Source organism: Photinus pyralis, unplaced genomic scaffold (genome assembly GCF_008802855.1).
Source record: "Photinus pyralis isolate 1611_PpyrPB1 unplaced genomic scaffold, Ppyr1.3 Ppyr1.4_LG1, whole genome shotgun sequence".
NCBI lineage: Eukaryota > Metazoa > Arthropoda > Insecta > Coleoptera > Lampyridae > Photinus > Photinus pyralis.
In genome coordinates this window covers 28,899,015-28,919,252 of record NW_022170249.1, presented here as the reverse complement: position 1 = coordinate 28,919,252, position 20,238 = coordinate 28,899,015, and the positions used below count along the sequence as shown (strand labels likewise).

Here is a 20,238-nt window from a genome sequence, read left to right as displayed (position 1 = left end):
GAGGAAAGTGGGAAGCGGTTAGTGAATGTAGGAGCCTTCGACAAGATCTGTTATTGATGGTTGAATCGAAAGTGGCTAATAGAATACTGATCTGCCACACAAAAATGCGCTGAAGTCCCTTCGATCTCAAACGAGGACTTTGATAATTTTTTGTCAATAACTTTTTATTGAGAGGTCTAATCGAAAAAGTACAAATCGTTTTGGATTATACGCACCAAAATTAATAAGAAAAATTGTTTTCCCGAGAAATTTTGGAGTAGTCAATTTTTGGTAAAAAAGTAAGGTTAAGTATTCAAATACTATGCGAAGTATTCGAATACTTTTCAAAGTATTCGAATACTAAATATTTGTGAAAGTATTTGAGTTACAAATACAAATACTGCTTCCATAAAAGTACATATTTAATTACAAAGTATTTGAATACTTTAAAGGATTTGAATACTAAAAAGTATTTACAAAATCGAATACTGCCCAGCTCTGACACTAACACAGCGTTATATAAAAAGGGATTTGCCGCATTAAAAAAGCATAAATATTTCAAAGGAAAAGCGAGGCGGGGAGGGTCAATTAAAGGGATTTACGTAAACGTTAACGTTGCATAAGAGCTAAAAAAACTAAACGTGAAAATAAAACTTTTCGAGAAAATGCATATGTCTGTTTGTTCAAAATGTAAATCGCATACGATTTTCAGTAGGTGAATTTTTTGACACTTGGCTCGCACTCGGAAACCAGGCTTTTAATCCGGCTCATATTCAATAACACTGGTCCTTGAACTCGTAGAAATCCATCGTTGTCTCTTTTCGTTTTCGAGTTAGACGAGGAACAACAGACGGACAAAACCACCACACAAGGGGATTTTTTTTCTTTCGAAAAATTCCCCTAAGAAAAATGGACAGCAACACAAGGCGCCGTTTCAACAGGCTCGATCAATGCCTTTTAAAAGTTAACTGTCAAAGTGCTATTTACAACTCCCCCCTCTCCCGTCTATTGCTTTCTTTTGGTTTCGATACTGATTAAAACCTTGTGAGAGAGAAGAAAGAAAAACTACGAACTAAATATATTGAAAACTGTAGGAGTAGTTAAGGCCTGGGACGGATGGACAGACGGACCGACAGAGAAAGTGGTTGCATTAGCGACCTTCGGGCTCTTTTAGAGTAACCTTAACGCTGTCAAGGAAACCTACGTGTCAACTCTCTTTTCGACTGTTAAAACATAACATTCATTTTTTTCCTGTTCCCGTTCCCGTTCGAATTTCGGAAAGTGTTTTTCTACATCAGAAACCTTCGCAGGCATACGTAATTGATACGTTTGACTTTTATCTACGTTCTACCCTTCATGGTATTCTAATGAAAAGGCTCATTGAAATTAATTGGTTTGTACAAACTAGAACTTTTCTGCGCGACTCCTTTCCGAGATCCGTAGATGGCCGGAGGAGGAGGGGGGGAGTAGACATGAATTTTATCTTTCATGGTATTCCAATTAAAGGTCTCAACAAAAGGAACTGTTTTCTACCAACTACCGCCCTACTTTCTGGCCCCTTATCAAAAGGGAGTTGGGGGTGGAACTGATTTGATCCTTCATGGTACTCTAATGAAAGGTCACGACCAAAGGAATTAGTTTCTACCAACCATAGTTTCCTCCTCGACTCGTACTTATCGTGATCGGATATAAATAATTCCTTATATCTCAAAAACATATTGTCGGAGAAAGGTACTATAAAGTATTGTTTAATATGAAAAACATATGAAATGCGATATGCCGACTTTATAGGTATTCGGGTATAGAAACTTTCCGTTTCTTATCTAAACAAATCGAAGCGCGTTTAAGTCAGTTTCAACATCGATGCCGAAGTGATAAATAATATGTTATAAATCAATCCATAAAATCATTATTAATTAATTGTAAATAAATAAATCACGTAATTAAATTTACGTTACATGATTATAAACAATATTCGTCAGACAAGATATCGTGATATGGAGTTGTGAATAGATTCTCTTGATTGAATACATAAAAAAAACGCGCTAGAAGGCAATAGATTTTTAATAAAAAATCTTAAAGCGACCATTCCAGAGAAAAGAGCCAAAAATTTGCTTCGGATGATGACCTTAAACTTCCTCTTAGTGGCTCTTTTGAAGAGCTATCAAACATTTACTGCAGAAACGGTGAAATAGTATGTGTAGAGGTTCCCTCATTTTGGATGTCAACATTCTCCAGAGATGATGGGAAAAGTGGCACTTTTCGGTTGCGAACAAAAAGTTACTATGTGCAATAATTATAAACCGAAAATCTAATGACGGTAATTCCGTTACATGATTACAGTGATTAGAATAATTTCAGATTGACATGACTTTGAAGCTAATTACAATCATTTTAGATGTAACTTTCTTTGCCAATTAAGTATGAATAACGCAAAATAATGAAGAACAAAAATGCAGTTTATGTTCGTTTGGACCTTACGAATAAAAATTGGCCAACGTAATAAATACAAACGTAGTGAAGCGGAACCAGAACATGGGCAGATACGGAAACGTTTCTTCGGAATCCCGGATCTGAAAGAGAAAGTATCAGGAACTTACGGAATGTGCGATAATTTTATTAAGATGAAAATCGATCTTTTAGCGCGATATTTTATTCCGTTTTGTCAACGTAAGAAGTTTTCCTGTATAGATTCTATTAAATTACAAGATACTTTGAGGGAGAATCATGGAGTAAAACAAAATTATCTTTCGCCTGATGAGGATGAAGGGGTGGCACAAAATAATTTGTTTAATTATTAATTATGTTTTGGTGTATTTTCCTTTTCAGATATATGATTTGGTACAATTATTTAAATTTACTAATTTAATTTTTCTTGTTCCATTACGTTCTCGTACAATAGTTATTTAAAATGACACATTACTGTCGAGGAAATATTGAAGTACGAGGCCCCTTCGGGGCCGAGTACTTTAATTACCGAGTCAGGTAATGTCATTTTAATTCAATTCAGTTTCTACTGCTCGTTTCTTGTACATTATTCTTCGTATCCCTTTGTATTTCTAATTTCTTCTTATTCTCTTTAATTTCTTGGCTCAATTCTTCTTTTTCTGGTCTGGTGCTGAATTGATTGTCGATTTTTCTTCTTTTGCATTGCTCAACCGCCAATTAATTCTTCGAGCTTCCTTCTTTATCTCCATCTGGGTTTCTTCCATGTTTCCTTCCATTTTGTCTTCTCATCCTTGTTCTCTTCTAGCTGTCTCTTGAGCTTGGATGAACATCTCCATCATGCTGGTAATTCGATGGATTTCTTCTTGGCCGTTAGGTGTGCGTTAGTTTTTCCATGATGCAAGGGCTAGCCTTACTGAATAAAAAAACATTGACACTTACCAGTGACATTTCTTATTTACCAGTGTTTCAACCACTTTGCACAAACCGATTTAGACGAATTACCTTCAATTACCTTGTTGTGAAAAGTGATAGCCTTCGCTGTTGAATTTTAGCAAAAAAATAGTCATTCATTGATCAAAATATGAACGTATTGTCGTACCCTTCGCGCGTTTTGTGTTGTGGAAATAATGTAGGCCAACCATCTTTCTAGTTTATCAACAGGAAAGTATTTTGTCACACTACATATCCAATTTCTTATCAGTTTGTGACAATCTACGCAATGAAAATATTCACTTAAACTATTAACTGCACATACATATTCATAAGGTCATAAAAGCACCTTCCTGCTTACTTCGATACAAATCAATATCCGGAACATTCAGTAGGGGTGCGCTTTACTCACATTACCCTTTGGAATCGACGCAGGGGCAAATAAATTAAGACGACGAACGCACTTCGTTCGAAACAAAAGGCTCGCGTTATTATTTATCACTATGACTTTTAATTTGTATTGTATTCTCAAATTTCGCACGACTCAAATTGCAAATTGTCGTCCTACTGGACAAGCCAAAAATTTTCGACGAGGATGGGATTCGAACCCACGCGGGCAGAGCCCATTGGATTAGCAGTCCAACGCCTTAACCACTCGGCCACCTCGTCTACATTAACCCAGATGTCCTTATACATAGTGAGACGTGAGGAATTTTTTCATTCCGTCGGTGGCAATTTAGAAAAAAAAACCTGCAAGTTTCATATTCGGATTCTTGGAAGTTTTATTAAAGGCATCTGATGGAAACGCAAATAAGGAGTGGAATTAGATTACATTTCTTTCTCAATTTCAGTCTGTGCCTTAGAAAATATTGTCGCTTTGGCGGTTTTTTTTATCTCTGATAAAACCTTCAGTTTATATCGCGTGCTTTTAGTGTTTAAGACCACATTTTGACACACAACAAGGTGAAGGCGATTTGTTTTGCATACAAAATTAATTTCTTCTGAAATTTGCATGTGTTAGATGTCTGTTGTACGCCAGGGAAATCTAATAACCAGCGTCTAGATATTTTTATTCATTTTGGAATGTGAACGATGATGTGCTATTGCCGCAATGCTTTCCAACTTACAAAAATATTCACCGTTCACGCTCCAATTTTAATGCCAAAACAGTCTCAACGCTGTTAACAAAACGGTACATTGAATTTTTTAGATTGAATTCAGTTTTCCTCCTAAAAGAATTTAATTATCTAAAAAAGATAGATTGAAACTCTTATATCCTGCCGTCATATAACTTTTTTCCAAAATTACCCACATTTTCTATTAACGAGCCAAGTTGTCGAATGGTTACCCGTTCAAAGAGTGTTAACCGGAGGCAAAATTGCTTGACTGTAGACAATAAATGAATTATTAGTAATAAAAAGGGCAAATTTCGTTTTTGTTCGCGTATAACAGTTTCAGGGGATGATTTATTTAGGTTTAACTGCACCTGCATAAGCAATACCAGTTGGGGTGTAGCGGTCATTTTTTTTCTGAGTTGCAGTACACTTTGCCACTACCATAATCTTATATTTCAATGTTACTTAATTAGTTTTTTATAAAGGGTGTCTCATTTATCTTGAAACAGTCGATTATTGCAAAAACTAGCGACGATACCAAAAATGATTGATTTAAATTATTCTTCATATGGTGGGGTCATTTAATGATGCTACGCTCATTTTCATATAACTGTACCTTAAGTGTACTCAAGAAGTGTAATTATTTCAAATAGGCACTCATACTATACAAGATATTTTGAATGAAATATTCTTAATTTACTTTATAATTAAATCACAACAATATTTTCTATTGAAAACCAAAATAATTACATTTCAAATGACAAATCTACTTTTCTTTTTTACTCCTATCCAAATTTCATGCGTTCAGAATAAACACATGTAATACAATTAGGATACCTATGGAGATGATGTTGATAATACAGAACAAAAGCTCATTGATAATCACTACACAAAAATAACGCATATTCCATTGACTCCAATCATTCAGATAAATTCTTTAGATCATCAGGACTAAAATTTGTTTCGAAAACAAATTTAGTACCTTGACATTTGTTACAACTAAAAAATTCTACTTAACTTATGTCTGCGGGAAATTCGAAAAAATCAAGTCCAAAATAAAAGTTTCTGCCACAAGGTTTACAACTGAACGGCTTCATATGATGTAACTATAATTTTAAGACTACATTATCGAAGGTACCCCCAGACTGGGCACAAACTCAGAGATTTCTTTGGATGAAAATACAAAAATATACGAAAAAATTTTAATTTAATCAATTACGTAAACTCGCCTTTAAATGTTTATCTGTAACTTCCAGATTTAGTGCGTGGGAAACCCCTTTTACAAACTTTTCACCTTGATTAATTTTCACATTAGTGACCCAAAAACGTACTTAGTTTTTAATAAAACGTGTTACCAGTTTTCTGTATTGCAATTTGACTTTATACGCGTAAAATGTTTGAGGAATCCGCTGAATTCGCACCTTATTTACCAGTACGAGCAATGTCCTTATTAACTAAATTTCTACACTATCGCGAATTGTGGGAATATATAAATATACCTTGGCGGAATTTTATGTCACATTGATTCTGATTAAAAATGGCACTTTTAATGGGCACCAAATACCCATATAACTTTCACTAAGGGTAGCGAAAACGGAAACGCACTGACCTCATAATAATGCAAGATGGTAACTTGGACTCGGAGAATCCCGAAAGCTGGATTTAATTACTAGGACTCTAAAGGCTGCTTTAGGAAAAACGCCCTACTGACCACAACTTTAAGCTCTATGGTTCAAACGCTAATCTGCCCTGGTTGACTATCAACACCAGAATCTTACTAGCACCACGGCTCAAACCAGAATGAATAATTTTGTGCAAAGCTCAAGTAAGCTGACTTAAAACGCCTATTTCATAATGGAAATCAATGGCGGCGATCCTTCGTTAATTCTCATTGGTTTGCGAATTCTAAAGTGTTTAACAAAAAGCGCTGATGCAACAGAAACTTACTTATCTCTTTCTCAAAGAAACATAATTCGCATCATAAGATTTGAAACCTTATATGACCTCTTTTTATCACGTAAAACGAGACTATACAATTTAAAGCAAAAACATCTCTGATAAATATGAAGAAGACCACAAATTAAGCTCGACGGATTCCAATCGACAAAATAAAAACTTGAACGTGACATTACGAATATTTTTTTGATGGAATATAATAATAAATAATAATAATAATAAAGTTTATTCGTGTAGTATTATCTGACGATATTTACACATGTCAATTGTCAAGTATAGAACACAATAAAACTTAACACTTAAATTTAAGAACAAAGTAGGTACTCGTCTATAAAATATAGGGGATTGCAAAGCAACGTTTCCTTTACATGTTTCTTAAACAAATGTGTCGGTAAATTTTTTAATTCAGTAGGTTATTACATTATTATATATTATTATATATATAATAAATATAATTGAAGCCTTGACTGTTTGTAAAATTAAAAAGTTTTCCTTCAGCATATTTCAATGGAATAAAATCGAAGAAAAAAAAATTACGTAAAAATGCCCTCTCGTTACAAACACCAAAGGCAAAAGGATCGAATACGATACGGTAGCCAAAGTAAATTTACGAAACGTAACTTGCGAAGATGCAAAAGGCAAAGAGACTTAATCGGATGTTGTTTACTGCATTCTATCTTCAGTTCCTAGAACCAACAGTAAATAGTTTCGGCACGACACTTCTCCAGATACCGAGTGTTCAGTAAAGCTGGTAGACTTCAAAATGTACGGTGTGTTCAATAAAACAGGTAAACTTCAAGGCGGAAAACGTGTGCTTCGTTATAAAATAAACAAAAAAATAAAGAGTATGGTATAAAAATAAATTGGGTTCGCCTTCAAAGGTAAATTTTGATATTGAGGGTGCCAAACTTGTTGTACCACTAAAAGATTTGCTTATTGAATTTGTTCCGTATCGTTTCGTTGTAGAACAATTGTTTAATTTCGGTTCACTTTTTGTTGCAGCCTGGAGGAAGGCCCGAGGCAGATTTCACTTTGGACGTCCCCAGATCGGAGTTATTGGCGAAGAGGATGAAGCAAGACAAAAAGTGGAGACTTAGGTGTAGATTAATTACGTCTTTTCTTGGACTTGTTTTCTTCCTTCTGTCTGTAATGGCTGTTAGTCTTATGTTAACGCGCGGAAAACGCATGTTTGGATCTATGATGTAAGAAAACGCCGTGATACAAATCTCAGTGAATTTTATTTAATATTTTGAAGTAGTTTTGTGCTTAAAACATTATTGTCCATTATTATTAATCGTTCAACTCTCACTTGCCTGTAAATATTCTTCAATAACAGTCAATTCCGCCATCTCATTTTTGCTCATTAGACATAAAATAGTACCACCAAATAGTTACCGTTATTTTTTAGTAATCGTCCAATGTGGACTTTACTTTTTGTGATAAACAACGAGTGTCATCTTAATCATTTATTGACAATGCAATTAATGAAAGTATTTAATTATTATATAAGGTTAAATTACCGTGAGTGTATAATATGTGATTAGTCATAGTAAATTATTCTAATGTAATGTAATTAGCATTTTTTCGGATACTAAGTTTTAAGTTGTATTTTTAGTTTGTTAATATGTATAAAAATCATACTGTCTGAATGTAAATTAACGGCGAGTGTTTGCATAATGCTGAAAAAAAATAAAATATTCAAAGTACGTTTTCCCTACACAACCCTCTTAAGATTTAGGCCGCGAGAACCACCACCGAATCTTTCTTCAAGCTTCCATGGAGAAGGCGTATTTAAAAAAAAGGACCCCAGGTGGGTAAGTCCCAGAATCCCACACTATGTGCACGCAGCAGTGTGCCTTACGGATTCTGGGGAGAGCAAAAAAACACAGAAAGACCACCTTCTGCGAGTAGGAGCATCGAATGTGAGGAGTTTAGGGAGGGTAGTCAGATTAGAAAACTTACAAAGGGGGATATTTAGGTTAGATTTAGATATTACAATGGTAAATGAAATTAAGTGGAAAGAACAGGGTGACTTTTTGTCACGAAAGTACAGAGTGGTACCATTCAGGTTCAGTTCTTTGGAATAAAAACCAGTGCCTGTTTCTTCCATTGTTTTAGATCCATCCGTGAAGATGAATACGTCTGGTTGAGATACCCCATCCTCATCCAAAAAGATGTGGTGTAGTAGTCACCATTTTCTGTGGCGAAGCTAAACATCCCGGGCGGGTTATTGCTAGACACCATGGCTTTAACCCATAAATTCTGATTCGTGCTACCCGATTCCAGTTAATCTGGTTCAAAGGATGCAGTATCATTCAAATGCTTCATGGAGTAGAGAAATCCGAAAGGGTTCTCGACGATCGCTCATTAAACATAATATAGGAAACTATATTGACATGAGTAGTACAACTTTTCACGTACGTTCACTCCTGAGGTGTGCGGTAGACGACATTTGGACAACTTCTGATTCCAAGTTGATTGCCATTTTCCGATAGAGTTTCAAGAAATTATCGAACTCGGCTATGACTTGTTAAAGGCAGAGCTGGGCAGAATACTTTTAAAAAGTATTTGAATACTATAAATAGTATAAATATATAAATATTACACAAATCAAAGGTATTTGAATACTAAATACTTTTACGTCCAGCACAAGTGAATACTAGATAGGTACAGATACATTGAAAAGTATTCAAATACTTTAAAAAATAAGTATTCAAATACTTTAGAATGTATTCGAATACTTTCAAAGGTATTCGAATACTATCAAAAGTATTCGAATACAGTAAAAAGTATTCAAATACTTGTCACTCAAATACACTAAAAATTTAAAATAGTAGGTATACTAGATAAAAGTCTTAATACTACTTAAAAAATCAAGTTATACTTTGTATGGGGTTAGCTTCTTTTATATTTCTATTGTTATATACAAATTTAAGGGGAGTAAAAGCGTATTATTATATAGGAGGTACCTACCAGGACCTTTCTAATACCAGTTATATCCTTAATAATACGTGTACCAGTTTTCAAAACGTCGTGCACATGATACGTACGCCTTTCTGAAATTAATCCTAGCGCTTTTGGAACAGATCCATTTGTGACCATCAGTTTGTCCGTGTGCATGATAGTTTGTTTAGAAACGTGCGATCGCTTTGAAAATTGGTACACATGGTGTTAAGGATATAAGAAAGGTCCCTATTGTTTTTAAGTTACGTAGACTATCGAGTCAAAAAGTTTCACTCCAGGATCGTTCGGTATTCAGTTGTATCGGATTTTTATATTTGATTTTGTGACAATGGAAACTTTCCCTAAACATTTCTAAATTGTTCTCAAATATTTGAATAACTTAAAAGTACTGCTTTTTTTTGAGACCGGAAAAAAATTGTCCGAGATCGACCGGGAAAAAACATTGAATTTTCTTGCGAAATTGGTTTCTAGTCCATAACTTTTGATTGAGAAGTCTGATCGAAGAAGTACGACTTGTTTTGGATTCTACGCACCAAAATTAATAAGAAAAAGTGTTTTCCCGAGACATTTTGGTGCAGTAGATTTTTGGTAAAAAAGGAAGGTTATACATTGCATTTTTTTGAGGCCCGAATTTTCTTATAGAATGTGGCCTGTAGAATGCATAATTTCAAACAGTTCCAAGATTGGGCTACTAGATCAACAGTTACAGCCCTTTGAATTTTCTTTCGAAATTGGTTTCTAGTCTATAACTTTTGATTGAGAAGTCTGATCGAAAAAGTACGAATTGTTTTGTAGTATTCCAATACTTTACGAAGTATCCAAATACTTTGCGAAGTATTCGAATACTAAATATTTGTGAAAGTATTTGTGTTACAAATACAAATACTGCTTCCATAAAAGTATTTAATCACTAAGTATTTGAATACTTTAAAGGATTTGAATACTAAAAAGTATTTACAAAATCGAATACTGCTCAGCTCTGGTTAAAGGTGATAAAGGAAACCGTATCGACACGGATAATTCGCTTACAAGACAATTCGCTCCTAGGAAAGTTCGCTCCCGGCTCCCCGACAATTATCCTGGGAGCGAATTGTCCGGACAGAGGATAGATGCTTGAATAGCTTTTAATTTTATTTTTATTAAAATATAATAGTCTCTCGTGTAAATTAACAAATAAAGTTATTTTACGGAATCCTGGCACCTTACTCTATCTTATGAAACAGACATTTACTTATCCTTTTTCCACTGTCATGTTCCTACCAGGACTTGTTGGGTGTATTTACAGATTTAAATATAAAATTTGAACACAAAGCCACAGATGGGTATTTTATGTGTTAAAGCTTTCATGAATTTAAACATTATTTTTTATTTCTTTTATACAATTTTTCAAAAACACTTGATTAAAAAAGGGGTGTGATTTATTCGCAATTCTTTCGTGTAATCCAGGGAACCAACGCAGCTGAAACGGTCTCGTTTAATTCCGCCCCAACTCGGAACTCTTTACCGACCTATTGAAATCTACCATTTTTATCTCTTCGCATAAGGCGGTACCTATGTGAAAATAAGCATCCGTTATTCAACTTGAAATATTAACTAAAGAATTATGTTAACAGGCTCCCGTTACGTAAGTACAGTGTCCTAAAAATAAAAGGAAGTTTAGTCGGGAATATGTGATATTAGTTCTAAGGACTGTGATTACGTATATATTGGGAAAACTAAGGATTTTTAAAAACTAGTCTTAATATAGAACAAAATTAGCTTATTTAAAATTACTAATTAGTATCTAACAGAGATTATTTATTGATGTTTATGTTTTGTCCTGACAAAATTGTCAGCATTACCAAAAAATAATTTAAAAAGCTTCCTTGCAATGAACAAAACGACAGCAACGCCGGCTAGAACCAATCCGATAACATCAAGAAGATAATACTGATAAAAAGGTAAATCGACTGCAGGACTTCTCAAATGAGCAGCGCCCTTGTGGCGTATGACATACTCTATCCACCAAATAGCTTTCTCTAAACCCGTAGCGGGAACATCGAATAATAATTCTCTAATTTCTTCCACTCGTTTACGATACCTATAAAAGACGTTTAATAAGGATGCAAATAATGTAAAAGTTTGTACTTTGGATTTTCGGCAACCTCGATGATCATCTTCTTTAAATCTTCTGATGTCAAGGTTTCCGTATCGATCGAAAGCGCAATGCCTAAGTTTACCATCTTCATACAATTTAAGGGTTGATCACCAAAGAACGGCATACCAACCAAAGGTACGCCACCTGAAATGGCTTCCTCCATCGATTGAAGCCCTCCTTGCATTACAAACACCTTCACGTTTGGATGAGCTAATTACAAAAACTCTCATTAGATTAATCTAACTACAATGGATTATACTTAGTAAGTCTTGCTGAGGAAGCCATTTGTTGATGATGACGTTTTTGGGTTGATTGGGCAGATGATCTTCTTCCCATTTCCACAGCACCGTATAAGGAAGCTCGGATAATGCGGTTATTATTTTCTCGCGTAGCTCCAATGATAAATTGGCACTTCTCACGTTGGAACCTAAGCTGAAGTAGGCAACTCCTTCGGTTGCTTTGTCGAGTGATTGTTGTAAATCCTAGGAAAAAGAGCTTTTAATATTATTGATATTCGGCACCCCCAGTCACAACCCATCCCAAAATTTAAAGGACACCCTGTATTCTTTTACATATTCTGAAAGAACGTAGTTTTTTGGTCTAGGTATGTAAAAAAGGAGCTGCATAAGGAACTTTGCGAGATATTTACAGGTTCAGATACTAGAACTACACCTTTTCCACTTTTATTCGAGAAGTTGTAAATTGTATTTGAGAATTGTTACTTGTATTTTAGAAAACGTCAAAGTAGATGAGAATAGTCAGTTGGATTTGAGAAAACATCAAATGTATTTGAGAATAGTCAATTGTATTTGAGAAAGTATCATTTAATTTTATTGTATTTCAGAATGTAATATTATTCCTAATGAATTATAATTAAGAATCCAATTTTTATAATTCCGCTACTGTATGTAGTCCCGCCACAGCAGCAGCAGCATCAGCTATGTTATACATGTGATTTTGTTATTGATTCTCAAATACTTAATTTTACCATTTCTTGAATACAATTTACTACTCTCAAATTCATTTGATGCCTTCTCAAATGCAAATCACTATTCTGAACTACATTTGTTGTTTTCTCAAATACATTTTACTATTCTCAAATACAATTGATACTTTCTCAAATTAACTTGATAGTTTCTCGAATAAAAGTGGAAAAGGTGTAGACAAACGTCGAAATAATTAAAGCAAAAAAAAACAATTAATACAATCTGATAAGCATCCGAAAATGCCCAGAATTAGCAAAGAATCTTGAAAAAAGCTCGTAGATTCTCTGAATACGAAAATTAATGTGTCTATTGTTTTTGAAAATACTCTCTTAGCTTTTTGAAAATTGCTGTTTCCATTTTGATGAACGACTCTATCATCAGAGTTAAAAAGCGAAGTAGTATCTAAATCCGTATGGAAATTAAACAAAAAAGTGATCAGTTTACTTACTTTAGGTAAAGGTTTCTGAGAACGTAGATGCATCTGTCCCAATTCTATTACGGCTGGAACATTCGGTCTAATGGGGTGGAGAATAGGGTTGACATTTAGAAAAAGCAAGCTTATACTCTTCTCTATATCTCCCAAATATGGCAAATCTTCTCCAATTAATTTCTTGCCCACCTTATCTTGTTCCGGCACAATATGATAGTGATAGTAATACCGAAACCACATCGAGAAATATACACTAACCAATCGTTCATAGAATCCCATACTTCCAGTAAATGGAAGTATTATGTCTGGATTAAGGACGGGATGTGAGGGATTTCCAATAGTGTCGTGGACCGGTAAAAGTGCTCCTAGTGATGTAATTCCCACCCAAGGGCACTTGAACCTTGCACCAAGAGCCGTAAGCGTGGGATGCAGATATTCCACCATCACCAAATCAAAACTTCTGCTCTGATTCCTTATTAAAGCTTGAACTTTGGGATGTTCCAACTCGGCCTTCACTAACTCACTCATGATTTGGTAAGAGGAATGAATGATACTTTTAATTGGAAGGTGTTTTGGAATTGTTCCTTGTACATTAATACGTCTGACAATTTCGTACGCAATCCCAACATCGATCTCTGTTAAATTTGTTAGAGTGGGATCGTTCAAAGGGTTCGGTGTTACGACAGTAACTTCGTGCCCTCTTAAGGAAAGTTCTCTCCATATCGGTTGGAATACCGTTTGATGACTTATGAAAGGTATAAAGAAGAACCCTAGTATTTTTGCACCGCTTGCAGAGGCGATGCACAATTTGAACACCACAAGTACACACGTAAACATTGCTGTTTGCGAGTTGAACGCGTTTATAACTAATTTTGTAATAAGTAGAATGTTATCTACATTCCATCATTTTACATAAATAAACCTTTGATTAATATAAAAAACTTTTTTTATTTCATACTGTCCGCTATAAAGTACATTACAACATTTATTTGAGTCTAGAAAGTGACCTATTACATCACAAGGCCGGAAAGTGTTGCGTATAGCAACTGATAATTTTCTGACAAGAAGAAACGCAAATTTATTCCGGTAAAGCGCCAAACCTAAGTTACTTTTCTCCGGAACCAGAAGTACCAGGTAGCTGAAGTCTTTACACTACACGCTCTCATCTTTCCTCTGTCCAGCAAAAAAAGTCGATATCTCAGAGAATAAGAAAGTTCAAAAGGGGATTACCATTCTTTTTTTTAATTTTGAACTATACCAGGAAGAAGCTGTGGTCATTTTCGGATTCAACCTACCAGATTTACTAAGTATATGATGTAATTTTGTGGGATTCCAATCCAGTTTATTGTCCTACAAAAGGTAATGCAGTAGTAATTTTTTAATATTCCTATGTTATTAAGATTATTTTCCACCTTGCGAAAGGACCGCTCGCGCCGCCATGTTGCATGAAATCTACAAAAATCGGTTTTTTTTCAAAATAACTCCGCGGCCGTTAATCTTACATTTTTTGTAATAAACTTTTTTGTACTTCTAATATGTTACTATAGTTGCAGCGGCGAAATTATGAACATGTTTCCTAATTTTTGTGTTTTAAAAAACAGGTCTGTTCATCAAAAACAGGTCATAACAAACATGTCTGTCTATTCAGCAGAAACAAACCTGTTTTTATTTAACCGATCTGCTTCTGTAAAACTTATCTGTTTCTGATGATCAAACCTATTTCTGATGATCAGACCTGTTTCTGATGAACAGACCTGTTTTTAACAGACTTTTATTAAAAACAGACCTGTAGTTTATATTTAGACCACAACCACGATCACCTTCAGTGAGTTTAGACCACGCTTGAACCTCACGTCTGGCGCGTCACGTGACTGTCTCGCATAGGTGGCCCCGTATCTACTGACGATGTTTCACAGCCACTAACCGCATGGAGAAACAGAATGTTCTCAGGCATTTCTTATGTTTCAAGCTTTTGGCGGATGTCTACCATGGGGATTACCAAGAGCATAAAAGATACGACGATGGTAAAATTAGAGTTATTATCATAAAGAATTACTATCGTGCTTTAAATAAAACCAGAAAATTCCGATTACTTCCGAAGATGTGCAAGAAGAACCGAAGTTTGTTATTATTTTTTTCTGATGTTATTTGAACAGATACAAAAAAACACTTTCTCAATGCCTCTACAAGACACCGTTTAGAGATTTTTAATACAAAGAATAACACTCCGAAGTCTCTTACATAAAGTACTTGAAATTGCTAATTAGCCGAACCTCCTCCAGTTCAGAAGGCAACCGAAGGTATTGGATACGGTAACTTTGGACTAAAGTTGTATTTCGAGATAAATGCCGCTTTAACACTCCGGCATCTACCTCTGCATGGGCGAAAAAGTTAAATTACACTCAAGAAAGGCCACACAAAGAATTGAAGTCCCTAATCGATCCAAATGAGTTTACTTCCTCTACCCAAATGGATTTGCTGTTCTACGCGTTTTCTCTATTGCAATTTTCAAAAACACTATTCTTCCACAAAGGGATGTTATCAATAAGTACTACCATTACCTATACATTCGCCTGGATGACACTACCACCTATTAAGCGGGATGTTTCCTACACGTTCCTATCTAAATTTAAACCTACACGAGATCACCATTCTCATAAAGCGGTACATATGTGAAAATACGAATCCGTAATTCAAATTAAAATATAAAATAAATGCTAAGTATAAAAGAATTTATAATATACAGAGCTTATTAGGACTCTAAAAACTCTAAAAATGAAAGTAGGTTTAATTGGGAGTATATGAAATTAGTTCTAAGTAACATGATCGTGTATATATTGAGCACACTAAAAGATCTTTAAAAACTAGTTCTAAAGAACAAATATCTTATTTAAAATTCGAGCGTCATTCAGCAGGTAATATACCTTTGAATAGACAAATTCATAAATCTTTAACGTAAGGTAAATTGTATCTAATATAGAAACACAATTATTTATTGAAGTTTATGTTTGGCCCTAACAACATGGTCAGCATCACCAAAAAATAATTTTAGCAGCTTCCTTACTATAAACAAAACCACAGCAGCGCTGGCTAGAACCAATCCGATAACATCAAGAAGATAATACTGATAAAAAGGTAAATCGACTGCAGGACTTCTCAAATGAGCAGCGCCCTTGTGGCGTATCACATACTCTATCCACCAAATGGCTTTCTCTAAACCCGTAGCGGGAACATCCAATAATAATTCTCTAATTTCTTCCACCCGTTGACGATACCTATTAAAAAGGTTTAATAAGGAAGCAGTTCATGTAAAATGCATACTTTGGATTTTCCGCAACCTCGATGATCGTCTTTTTTAAATCTTCTGACGTCAAGGTTTCCGTATCGATCGAAAGCGCAATGCCTAAGTTCACCATCTTCATACAATTTAAGGGTTGATCTCCAAAGAACGGCATACCAACCAAAGGCACGCCACCTGAAATGGCTTCCTCCATCGATTGCAGTCCTCCTTGCGTTACAAACACCTTCACGTTTCGATGAGCTAATTACAAAAAGTCCCATTAGATTAATCTAACTACATTGGGTTATACTTAGTAAGTCTTGCTGAGGAAGCCATTTGTTGATGATCACGTTTTTGGGTTGATTGGGCAAATGATCTTCTTCCCATTTCCATAACACCGTATAAGGAAGCTCGGATAATGCGGTTATTATTTTCTCGCGTAGCTCCAATGATAAATTGGCACTTCTCACGTTGGAACCTAAGCTGAAGTAGACAACTCCTTCGGTTGCTTTGTCGAGAGATTGTTGTAAATCCTAAGAAAAAGAGCTTTTAATATTAATGATATTCGTCGCCCCCAGCTAACCCCGATCCAAAAATTTAAATGGCATTCTGAATTTTTTACATTATTCTGAAAGAGCGTACTTTTTTGGTATCTCTATGCAAAAAAGACTGCATAATTCATTTGAATTAATTAAGAATTTCTAATTAATCTCGGAAAATTATGATTGGAGTCTGTGAGAAGAAGCGGATGAAATTAATATGAGGGATTGTTGAGAATACGAAGAATAGAATAGAACCTTTAAAAATCTGTTAGATAAACGATCGCGTATTGTAACAACCAATTCAGTGTTAAAATGATGGAATATAAGAATCTTTCTCATCCAATGACGAAAAAAGTTTACTCAAACATGGTATCATTTGAATGGCTAACCGGCTGATTTTGACCATATTTCAGTAAGACGACTCCGATGCAGGTAACAAGATACGAAGAATGGCATAAGGTTTTTTAGTGGGGGAATTATTTGACACTAGCTCTCATTCGGAAACACGACTTTTAATCCGGCTCATATTCAATAGCACTTGAATTCGTAGAAACCGATTGGCGAAATTTCAAAATTTAAACCAAATTAATAAAAAGAAATGGTCATTTACTTACTTTTGGCAGAGGACTCTTGGTGCGTATGTGCATTTTCCCCAACTCTATTACGGATGGAACGTTCGGCCTAATGGGGTGAAGTATAGGGTTAACATTGAGAAAAAGTAAACTTATAGTCTTCTCTATATCTCCCAGATATGGTAAATCTTCGCCGATATACTTCTTCACCACCTGATCCTGATCTGGTACAATGTGGTAGTAATAGAAGTACCGAAACCACACCGAGTAATACACACTAACCAATCGTTCGTATAATCCCAAACCTCCGGTAAATGGCAGTAGTATATCTGGGTTGAGGACGGGATGCGAGGGATTTCCGATGTTGTCGTGAGCGGGTAAAAGGGCTCCAAGCGATGTAATTCCCACCCACGGGCACTTGAACCTTGCACTAAGGGCTGTAAACGTCGGATGCAGGTATTCCACTATGGCCAAATCGAAACTTTTACTCTGATCCCTTATTAAAGCCTGAACCTCGGGATGTTCCAGCTCGGCTTTCACAATCTCGCCGAAAAGTTTGAAAGCATACTGAACGATTGTCTTAATGGGGATGTCTTTTTGAAGGGTGCCTTGTAAATTACCACTTCTGATAATTTCGTACGCAAAACTCAAGTCGATCTCTGTTAAGTTGGTCAGACTGCGGTCGTTCAAAGGGTTCGGTGTTAAGACGGTGACTTCGTGCCCTCTCAACGACAGTTCCTTCCATATTGGTTGGAATACCACTTGATGGCTTATGGACGGTACAAAAAAGACACCTAGTATTTTGGCTCCGCTAGCTGATACGATAAATAAATTAAACAACACAAGTACACACCTAAACATCGTTGCTGTTTGCCATTTGAAAGTGCCTACTATGTCATTTTATAAAATTTCGGTAGTGTGTTATGTAAACTTTGCAAGTCATTAAAATAGTTGGCGTGCCTGTAATTAGTTCGCAAGGTTCTCTAATTACATTGACTAGTGACTTGACTTAAATTGTAAACGTAATTACCAGGTACCCTAATAATTCAGGATTCATCGTCCATGTAATTATATTGAGTGATGGGTACAGGATCTCCATTCATTTCAAGATGTGTAATTATTTTTTAACGTGAGCTACTAACGGTTGCAGGAGCGTTGGGCACGCTGTTCGTACCTCAGCCCAATTGAAGCAACTTAAATTTGCCCTGGTGACAAAATGGCCCACTCTTTCTAACCGTCGTAGTGAACCGGATTCGACGGGTAAAAAACTGGAAGCAGAAAAAACGCTTCCATAATCGAAAAAGTAATAAAATGCTAAATTGCGAAGGTACGCCACTGGCACGCTTCGAATAAATGCTGACAATGTGAATTGTGAAAAATTCGGGGTGATTAAAAGGTAATTAAGTGTAAAACGTACACACCATAAAAGTCTAGTTCTGAGTTATTATTATTATTATAGTACTGGGGGTGATGACTGTCGGTTCCTCCACTGCGCCAAATTTTGGTCTATTGTGCTCCCCGGTATTTTCTACCATTTAAGAATACCTGTATCATCTTTAACCAAGTCTAGGATTGTGATTTCCAAGTAGGTACCTACCTACATACAAAGATTTTCTTTTTTTAATGGTTGAGCAGCTACCGTCAGCATTGCGTATACCTCGGCTTGGAGCGCGGTTGCTTTTTGTCTTAGGATTACTTTTACAGAGATTCTGCAGCCCCATCCATTAGCCACTCGCAGTGAATTTAAAAGCACACTCGACAATAATTTCGTCGAATTGTCGGCACAGTTTTCCCTTGTAATTCAACGATTAACTTTAACTTTCGTAATAAAAATAGCTCGTTTTCCTTGAATTTATTGTAACGGATGTTAAACATTTTCCTTTTCTCCTGCTTCTCCTGGTTAATTAAATTGGGCGTGGTTCTTGTTATGTAATTATACCTATTAATATCTCTCGGATGATCGTCGGTTAATAACCCTCTTCTGACCTCAAGGATAAGGGTAATGGGATAAAACTCAATGATCTTTAAATTAAATTGGTTCTTTTTTCCTTTACTGTAAAGGAACACAATATCTTAGATGCTGTTTCGTCGCTGCTTCGATGTGTAATGATCTGATGATTCCACCTTCAGTCATTGGATGTAGTTTGGAGCGCACGGACCGACCAACTTCTAGACGTGAAAATGAAATTCGCTTCCCAAGTGTATTCTGCACGGACCGATCACAGAATCTGCGGGTTGTTACGAACGCCAGGGAAGAAGTTGCAACATCGACCGCACTACCAGCAAGCGCGCATTGGCCGTAACGCCAGACACCTCGATGGCGAACTGTTTATAAACAGCTCCAACAGCCAGTCATACCACTGATTTTTGTCCAGCAAAAACCACTCGTGTCGTGTCTTAGCAAGCCTATACCTTCCCTACACAAGAGATTGATCTGGTCGCTTGGGCTGAAGATGGCGCCATCAATTCCCAATTCAATCAATTATAGTTTGAAATGCAAACGAATCTCATATAAATGTAGGTCAATTGATTAAGAACGGTAAACTAATTAGCACGTCAATTGAACCGTCCTCATTTCAGAAAGATTCCCCTCGTGCTCCCACTTCCAACGTGCGGGCGTGAGGAGTGGGGGAATCCGTGCGCTCTACACTCATTCGCGTTTCACTATTGCCGTGACCGTGGCCGTTGGCGCTCGTACTATTCGACTTACCCTACGTTGCCTAAAGAAGTTTCACTTCAAAAATCAGTTTTATTACATGATTGCATAAACTGAATTGGAACATTCGAAACCATTCGCAAATAATCGCATGTACACAGACAGACGGGCGGACAGAAAGTCCATAATCATAAACTCGCTTATTTGCGCTCGTTAATAAATATTAATAATTGTAGCTCGAAT

At 35.9% G+C, this 20,238-nt stretch overlaps 2 protein-coding genes and 1 non-coding gene across 4 annotated transcripts in view; 1 reads left to right on the top strand and 2 right to left on the bottom strand.

Annotated features, from left to right (window-relative positions):
• LOC116159748 overlaps positions 1-8,134 on the top strand; it is a 46,397-nt gene extending 38,263 nt beyond the window's left edge. Inside the window, exon 3 of the mRNA XM_031472823.1 lies at positions 7,431-8,134. Within this exon, the coding sequence (XP_031328683.1) occupies positions 7,431-7,634 (204 nt within the window). The 3' untranslated portion in view covers positions 7,635-8,134. The remainder of the gene's footprint in view (positions 1-7,430) is intronic.
• Positions 3,945-4,026, bottom strand: Trnas-gcu. Its single transcript has one exon. It is a non-coding gene; the product is annotated as a tRNA-Ser (tRNA).
• Positions 8,135-10,527: 2,393 nt separating the features above from the next.
• On the bottom strand, positions 10,528-18,200 carry LOC116160027 (UDP-glucuronosyltransferase 2B19-like). Of its 2 annotated transcripts, none has more exons than XM_031473140.1 (4): positions 17,382-18,200; positions 16,536-16,758; positions 11,520-11,739; positions 10,528-11,472 (listed from the first exon to the last, which is right to left on the bottom strand). In XM_031473140.1, exons 1-4 carry the CDS (start codon positions 18,198-18,200, stop codon positions 11,190-11,192), a joined length of 1,545 nt encoding a protein of 514 aa, XP_031329000.1. In that variant the 3' UTR covers positions 10,528-11,189. The 2 variants fall into 2 exon arrangements, with proteins under 2 accessions (XP_031329000.1, XP_031329001.1); XM_031473141.1 differs by lacking the exons at positions 16,536-16,758; positions 17,382-18,200 and adding exons at positions 11,789-12,011; positions 12,964-13,798.
• Between the last annotated feature and the right edge of the window lie 2,038 nt (positions 18,201-20,238).

Coding starts and splice junctions, on each gene's coding strand:
- LOC116160027 (XM_031473140.1), bottom strand. CDS start 18,200: ATGTTTAGGTGTGTACTTGTGTTGTTTAATTTATTTATCGTATCAGCT. Junction 11,740..16,535: donor TCCTCAGCAAGACTTACTAA/GTATAACCCAAT, acceptor TTTTGTAATTAG/CTCATCCAAACGTGAAGGTG. Junction 11,473..11,519: donor GAGGTTGCCGAAAATCCAAA/GTACAAACTTTT, acceptor CGTCTTTTATAG/GTATCGTAAACGAGTGGAAG.